The 8,881-nt window shown below is 48.3% G+C and overlaps 1 protein-coding gene across 1 annotated transcript in view; it reads right to left on the bottom strand.

The window, feature by feature from the left end:
• Nucleotides 1-554: 554 nt before the first annotated feature.
• The window catches only part of LOC109888048 (glutamate receptor ionotropic, NMDA 2A), a 70,745-nt gene continuing 62,418 nt past the window's right edge, over nt 555-8,881 (bottom strand). The window contains 3 exon segments of the mRNA XM_031813761.1: nt 555-2,651; nt 2,890-3,106; nt 5,434-5,672. Of these exon segments, the coding sequence (XP_031669621.1) occupies nt 925-2,651; nt 2,890-3,106; nt 5,434-5,672 (2,183 nt within the window). The 3' untranslated portion in view covers nt 555-924.

Raw genomic sequence — 8,881 nt, 5'->3', positions numbered from 1 at the left:
CTCCTGATTCCTCCTCCTATCTATCTCTCTCTCTTGATTCCTCCTCCTCTCTATCTCTCTCTCCTGATTCCTCCTCCTCTCTATCGCTCTCCTGATTCCTCCTCCTCTATCTCTCTCTCTCACCTGATTCCTCCTCCTCTCTATCTCTCTCTCCTGATTCCTCCTCCTCTCTATCTCTATCTCTCTTGATTCCTCCTCCTCTCTATCTCTCTCTCCTGATTGCTCCTCCTCTCTATCTCTCTCCTGATTCCTCCTCCTCTCTATCTCTCTCTCCTGATTCCTCCTCCTCTCTCTCTCCTGATTCCTCCTCCTCTCTATCTCTCTCTCCCAATTCCACCTCCTTCCCATCTCTCTCTCTCCTGAATCGTCCTCCTCTCTATCTCTCTCTCCTGATTCCTCCTCCTCTCTATCTCTCCTGATTCCTCCTCCTCTCTATCTCTCTCTCTCCTGATTCCTTCTCCTCCTCTCTGTCTCTCTCTCTCCTGATTCCTCCTCCTCTCTATCTCTCTCTTGATTCCTCCTCCTTCTCTCTTTCTCTCTCTCCTTATTCCTCTCCTACTGTCTGTCTGTCTGTCTGTCTGTCTGTCTGTCTGTCTGTCTGTCTGTCTGTCTGTCTGAGAGAGAGAGAGAGAGAGAGAGAGAGAGATCTACAACTCCCCTGGAAAGAACATAGAGATTAGTAGAGAGAGAGCTTCAACTCCCCTGGAAGGAACAGAGAGATTAGTAGAGAGAGAGAGAGCTTCAACTCCCCTGGTACGTATATCTGGCTATAGTAGTAATAGTAGTAGTAGTTGTAGTAGCAGAAGAAGAAGAATAAGTGTGTCTATGGCATCCTAAGTGGATAGTAGATAGTTATAAACTATAATAAAACACAGCAGAAAGACTTCGTAATAACCCTACTAATAATTATAATCATTAAGTTAATTAAACGTCTGACTCCAGACTGGGTATCTTCTTATAAACCCGTCTATTGCTGAACTGGGCTGAGTTTAGTACCCCTCGCGGTGCGGCTGAGTAAGAACTTGTCTTATTGGCTACATAAGGCATCACATGCTCTGTAATGTACATGTCATTGGCTGGTATCCGTCCTCCGTCCCGGGAGCAGTAGGAAGCGGCGGATTTGACCGAGGATCTCAGATTGTTTTCGTTGCGTTGCGATGTTTTGAGCCCTCCTCCTCCTCCTCCCAGCTGTTTGTAAATGTCGGAGGAGCTGCGTCCGTGGACGAGGCGCGTGTCGTCCCTCAGCGAAGACGCCATGAAGGGGTTGTCAGAGCCGTGTTCGGGGTACAGCGACTTGCTCCGTTTGTTCTCCTCCAGGTTGAACAGCATCGACCTGGAGCCCAACAGCTTGTCGGCCTGGCGGACGCTGAACAGGTTGGCGTAGGGAGAATCGTCCAGAAAGCAGCGGTCTTTCTCTTTGAGGCTGACGGAGCGAGCCGGACGCCCCAGATCTATTTCTTTAGGCTTCTCCAGCATGATGTTGTCGAACGAGTGTTGGCGGGACATACGCAGCCGGTTTCTCTTCTGGACGTGCGGACCGTCTGTCTGTGGCCAGTAGTGGCCGAACATCTCGTCCTGATGTTGATGCATTCCCTGGTTGGTCAGCAGGGCGTCCTGGAGCAGCTGGTCTTCGCTGATGTCATAGAGGTTAGCAGTGTGGAGGCACGCTTCGCAGCGGTTGTAGGGCGAGCGGGCGGCGGCGGCGGCTGCGGCGGCGGCGACAGAAGCGGTATTTGTGGGCGTGTAGTGACCCGGGGTGTAGCTGCTACTGGCAGGGAACTTGGACAGACAAGAGCGGCAGTGGGTCTGTTTGGAACGGTCGTTGGTCTCGTGGGGCGACAGGGACAAGCTCTTATCCTTCACGCCGTAGTGTTTGGAGTAAGTCGAGTCCGGGAGCAGGTCGACGTCGGCGTGGTGCAGCGGGGACGAGTTGAGGTGGATGATTGGCTGATCCTGACACTTCCTGTAGTTGTCGTTGTGGTCAGAGTAGATCTCTGGGTAGTCCAGGTCGTCGGCAGCCAGGCCTCGACTCTCGCGGTAGTGTAAAGGATCAGAGTTGAGATTGAGTTCTCTATCTGAGTCTATGGTGTAGATCTGTCCTTGTCCCTGTCCTCCCACTCCTCCACCCCCTCCGCTGCCCTGCTTAGTCTTTAAGTAGGACAGCTCTACTTCGCTGCAGTCCCTAGGGTATTTCGACGGCAACTGTCTTTTTTTTAATCCGTCCTTGTTCTTCAGGTGCTTGTTGTTTTCTGGGTCCTGGTATGAACCGCCTCCTCCTCGGCTGGAGCAGTCAGAGATGTCTGAGTGAGCTGCTTCCTCCGGAAGGTATCGTTGCGTCTTCATGGAGATGCGGGGGTCGGGGGACAGCATGTCGGGGCCCGGGACACCTGGACCCTGTCTCATTGTGTCCACGGACTTCTTCCACAGGCCTCTGGGTTTGGCGTTGGTCTGGGCGGCGTCCGCGCTCACCGCCACTTCCACAGAGTTTGGGTTTGACTCATTGAGGGTCAGAGGGTGCTGTCCGCCTTGGAAGATGTAGTTATTCAGGTGGTCTTTGTGTCGGTTGGCCAGGTACGCCTGGAGGTCGCCCGTATCGCCGTAGATCACCTCTTTAGGGGCGTAGCTTCGATTGTCGGCGTAGATGAAGTTACCTTAAAATAAAATATATATTTAAAATAACTGACTTGCCTAGTTAAATAAAGGTTAAATAAATCAAATATATATTGTTTTTAATGATTTGAAATGCATTTGTATCCACTATTTATGGTTGTAATGTGTTAGTAAAATAAGAAGAACCATCCTCATCGATTTAAAAAAAGCATTTATATCCACGATGTGTGGTTGTAATGTGTTTGAATCAAAAATAAATAAATTGAGAGAGAAAAAAACCTTTCTCAGCCATCATATCCATGATCATGGGCCCCGCCGAGTGCATGAACTCAGCCGCCCGCTTGGGGGAATTGATCCTGGACGCAGACAGGTTGGACATGTTGGTCATCTGTTTGGCTGACTTGATGAGCTTCAACATGTTGGCCTGAGGGCTAAAATCCAGCTCGGATTTCTTTTTCATGTCGATGTGGACGCCGTGAATACAACTCCAAATCCCCTACAGAGAGAGAGAGGGCGAGGAGGGAGATGGAGGAGAGAAAGGGAAGGCGGGGGAGAAATTAAGAGAGAGAGGAGGGAAGGTGGAGGAGAGAGAGAGACAGAGACACCGAGACGGAGAGAGACAGAGAGACCGAGACAGAGACACAGAGACAGAGAGAGACAGAGAGATAGAGCGAGAGAGACCGAGAAAGAGACACAGAGACAGAGACACAGAGACAGAGAGACAGAGAGAGACAGAGAGAGACAGAGAGAGAGAGAGAGAGAGACCGAGACAGAGACACAGAGACAGAGAGATACAGAGAGAGAGAGAGACCGAGAAAGAGACAGAGACACAGAGACAGAGAGAGACAGAGACAGAGAGAGAGAGAGATTATCATCTATGGATCATCATTTGAAGTCTGACTGTTGTCTAAAAGTCTGTCTTCTGGTAACTATGACTATGTATTCTCCTTCCCAGTAAAGGATAATTCATCAGGATCACATTAGTATCGACTGACTCAGCATCTGAGAAACCATCTCATTCATTTCTCTGAACAGTTAACATAATTACTTAGATAGTATTCCTAACCGTATTGAAATGAATATTACTACCCAGAAAGGTGCAGCGGAGGGAGACCTCCTTGTCCCTCTCCCCAGCCCTTCACCTCCCTAATACCCCAGCCCCTACCTCCCTAATACCCCAGCCCCTACCTCCCTAATACCCCAGCCCCTACCTCCCTAATACCCCAGCCCCTCACCTCCCTAATACCCCAGCCCCTACCTCCCTAATACCCCCAGCCCCTCACCTCCCTAATACCCCAGCCCCTACCTCCCTAATACCCCAGCCCCTACCTCCCTAAAACCCCAGCCCCTACCTCCCTAATACCCCAGCCCCTACCTCCCTAATACCCCAGCCCCTCACTCCCTAATAACCCAGCCCCTACCTCCCTAATACCCCAGCAACCCACCTCCCTAATACCCCAGCCCCTCACCTCCCTAATACCCCAGCCCCTACCTCCCTAATACCCCCAGCCCCTACCTCCCTAATACCCCAGCCCCTACCTCCCTAATACCCAGCCCCTACCTCCCTAATACCCCAGCCCCTCACCTCCCTAATACCCCAGCCCCTTCCTCCCTAATACCCCAGCCCCTACCCTCCCTAATGACCCCAGCCCCTCACCTCCCTAATACCCGAGCCCCTACCTCCCTAATACCCCAGCCCCCCACCTCCCTAATACCCCAGCCCCTACCTCCCTAATACCCTAGCCCCTACCTCCCTAATACCCCAGCAACCCACCTCCCTAATATCCCAGCCCCTCACCTCCCTAATACCCAAGCCCCTACCTCCCTAATACCCCAGCCCCTACCTCCCTAATACCCCAGCCCCTACCTCCCTAATACCCCAGCCCCTAACTCCCTAATACCCCAGCCCCTACCTCCCTAATACCCAGCCCCTACCTCCCTAATACCCCAGCCCCTACCTCCCTAATACCCCAGCAACCCACCTCCCTAAAACCCCAGCCGCTCACCTCCCTAATACCCCAGCCCCTACCTCCCTAATACCCAGCCCCTACCTCACTAATACCCCAGCCGCTCACCTCCCTAATATCCCAGCCCCTCACCTCCCTAATACCCCATCCCCTACCTCCCTAATACCCCAGCCACTACCTCGCTAATACCCCAGCCCCTACCTCCCTAATACCCCAGCCCCTCACCTCCCTAATACCCCAGCCCCTACCTCCCTAATACCCCAGCCCCTACCTCCCTAATACCCCAGACCCTCACCTCCCTAATACCCCAGCCCCTACCTCCCCAATTCCCCAGTCCCTACCTCCCTAATACCCCAGCCCCTCACCTCCCTAATACCCCAAACTAGTACCTCTACCCATCATAACATTGACATTAAACCATAACCCTACCCCTACACCCTAACCCCTACACCCTAACCCTACCCCCTACTTCCTACCCCCTAAACCATACCCCCTACCTCCCTAACCCCTACACCCTAACCCCTAACCCCCTACCCCCTAACCCCCTAACCCCTCCCCCTACCCCCTCCCCTCTAACCCCTACCTCCTAACCCCTACCCCCTACCTCCTAATCCTACCTCCTACCCCTAACCCCAACCCTACCCCCTACCCTCCTAACCCCTAACCCTACCCCCCCCCCCCCCAGTCTTACCCTGCTTATAGAGAACAGTAGTCCCGGTGTTCCCGTACAGACTCCAGTGAAACAGTATCTCTCCCTAACCCCTACCCCCTAACCCCTATCCCCTAACCCCTACCCCCCTAACCCCTAACCCCTACCCCCTAACCCCTTCCCCCTAACCCTACCCCCCAGTCTTACCCTGCTTATAGAGAACAGTAGTCCCGGTGTTCCCGTACAGACTCCAGTGAAACAGTATCTCACCTCCAGTAGAAGAGATTGCTCTGATATGAAGGTAATGAGAGACAGTCCCATTGCGGTAGCCAGCATGTAAAACACTCCGGCCATGTTGTCGATGTCCAGCTGACTGGACATCACCTCGTTCTTCTCATGGTGACAGATCCCCGTTAGCCACTGAGCTTCCAGCTCCTCCATCTCACCTGGAGGGAGGGAGGGATAGGGGAGAGAGAGGAGAGAAATAGGGAGAGAGAGAGAATGGAGAGAGGAGAGAGGAGAGGAAGAGACAGGGAGTGAGGGATAGGGGAGAAAGAGAGAAGGGGAAGGAGAGAGTGAGAGGAGAGAGATGAGAGAGAGGCAGATGATGGGAGAGAAGAGAGAGATAGATAGACAGAGAGACAGGAGAGAAAGAGAGGGAGGAAGCGAGGGAGGAGAGAGAGGGGAGAGAGAGATAGAAAGAGAGAGAGAGAGAGAGAGAGAGAGAGAGAGAGAGAGAGGCAGATGATGAGAGAGAGAGAGAGAGAGAGAGAGAGAGAGAGAGAGAGAGCAGAGAGAGGAGAGAGAGGCAGATGATGAGAGAGAGAGAGAGAGAGAGAGAGAGAGAGAGAGAGAGAGAGACAGAGAGAGAGAGAGAGGAGAGAGAGGCAGATGATGAGAGAGAGAGAGAGAGAGAGAGAGAGAGAGAGAGAGAGAGAGAGAGAGAGAGAGAGAGAGGAGAGAGAGAGAGGCAGATGATGAGAGAGAGAGAGAGAGAGGGAGAGCAGTAAAAAAAGTGAGGGGAGAAATAAAAATATCATTCACTTTATTGTCTCGTCCTCCTCCTCTTCCTCCTCTTCCTCCTCCTCCCCCTCCTCCTCCTCCTCCTCCTCCTACTCTGTTCCTCTTCCTCCTCCTCCTCCTCTCTCTGACATTTAAGGTCCCATTAATGTAATGGTATAACTGTCATTCAGCTTGAGTATGCCGTGGTGTGTTGTGTGGTGTTGTGTGTGTGTGTGTGTGTGTGTGTGTGTGTGTGTGTGTGTGTGTGTGTGTGTGTGTGTGTGTGTGTGTGTGTGTGTGTGTGTGTGTGTGTGCTTACCTCCAAGCGTTGCAGAAACGTTTGATATCACAAACCACATTATACACACAGGAAGGAGAATGACAGGGTGTGTCCCAAATGTTCCCTATTCCATATATAGTGCACTACTTTATACTACAGCTCTATATAGTGCACTACTTTACACTACAGCCCTATTCCCTATATAGTGCACTACTTTATACTACGGCCCTATTCCCTATATAGTACACTACTTTATACTACAGCCCTATTCCCTATATAGTGCACTACTTTATACTACAAGCCCTATTCCCTATATAGTGCACTACTTTATACTACAGCCCTATATAGTACACTACTTTATACTACAGCCCTATTCCCTATATAGTACACTACTTTATACTACAGCCCTATTCCCTATGTAGTACACTACTTTATACTACAGCCCTATTCCCTATATAGTACACTACTTTATACTACAGCCCTATTCCCTATGTAGTACACTACTTTATACTACAGCCCTATTCCCTATATAGTACACTACTTTATACTACAGCCCTATTCCCTATATAGTGCACTACTTTATACTACAGCCCTATATAGTACACTACTTTATACTACAGCCCTATTCCTATATAGTACACTACTTTATACTACAGCCCTATTCCCTATGTAGTACACTACTTTATACTACAGCCCTATTCCCTATATAGTACACTACTTTATACTACAGCCTATTCCCTATGTAGTACACTACTTTATACTACAGCCCTATTCCCTATATAGTACACTACTTTATACTACAGCCCTATTCCCTATATAGTACACTACTTTATACTACAGCCCTATTCCCTATATAGTGAAATACTTTATACTACATCCCTATTCCCTATATAGTGAAATACTTTATACTACATCCCTATTCCCTATATAGTACACTACTTTATACTACAGCCCTATTCCCTATATAGTGCAGTACTTTATACTACATCCCTATTCCCTATATAGTACACTACTTTATACTACAGCCCTATTCCCTATATAGTGCAGTACTTTATACTACATCCCTATTCCCTATATAGTACACTACTTTATACTACAGCCCTATTCCCTATATAGTACTTTATACTACAGCCCTATTCCCTATATAGTACACTACTTTATACTACAGCCCTATTCCCTATATAGTACTTTATACTACAGCCCTATTCCCTATATAGTACTTTATACTACAGCCCTATTCCCTATATAGTACACTACTTTATACTACAGCCCTATTCCCTATATACTACACTACTTTATACTACAGCCCTATTCCCTATATAGTACTTTATACTACAGCCCTATTCCCTATATAGTGCACTACTTTATACTACAGCCCTATTCCCTATATAGTGCACTACTTTATACTACAGCCCTATTCCCTATATAGTGCACTACTTTATACTACAAGCCCTATTCCCTATATAGTCCAGTACTTTATACTACAGCCCTATTCCCTATATAGTACACTACAGCCCTATTCCCTATATAGTACACTACTTTATACTACAGCCCTATTCCCTATATACTACACTACTTTATACTACAGCCCTATTCCCTATATAGTACTTTAAAACTACAGCCCTATTCCCTATATAGTACACTACTTTATACTACAGCCCTATTCCCTATATACTACACTACTTTATACTACAGCCCTATTCCCTATATAGTACACTACTTTATACTACAGCCCTATTCCCTATATAGTGCACTACTTTATACTACAGCCCTATTCCCTATATAGTGCAGTACTTTATACTACAGCCCTATTCCCTATATAGTACTTTATACTACAGCCCTATTCCCTATATAGTCCAGTACTTTATACTACAGCCCTATTCCCTATATACTACACTACTTTATACTACAGCCCTATTCCCTATATAGTACTTTATACTACAGCCCTATTCCCTATATAGTACACTACTTTATACTACAGCCCTATTCCCTATATAGTACACTACTTTATACTACAGCCCTATATAGTGCACTACTTTAGACAAGGGCCCTATTCCCTATATAGTGCACTACTTTATACTACAGCCCTATTCCCTATATATTGCACTACTTTATACTACAGCCCTATTCCCTATATAGTGCACTACTTTATACTACAAGCCCTATTCCCTATCTAGTAGACTACTTTATACTACAGCCCTATTCCCTATATAGTGCACTACTTTAGACAAGGGCCCTAGTGGACTAATTAGGGAATAGGATTCAATAGTGGGACAACATCAAAGTGCCCCAGAGGGCTTCATTTATATGTTCCTCATTTTACAGAAGTACCAAGACAGGTTCTCTAAGGAGAGATCTCACTGTCCCTTACTG

The sequence above is a fragment of the Oncorhynchus kisutch genome, unplaced genomic scaffold, assembly GCF_002021735.2.
Source record: "Oncorhynchus kisutch isolate 150728-3 unplaced genomic scaffold, Okis_V2 Okis06b-Okis10b_hom, whole genome shotgun sequence".
NCBI lineage: Eukaryota > Metazoa > Chordata > Actinopteri > Salmoniformes > Salmonidae > Oncorhynchus > Oncorhynchus kisutch.
The sequence above is the reverse complement of the archived record's forward strand: the minus strand, read 5'-3'. Positions and strand labels throughout refer to the sequence as shown.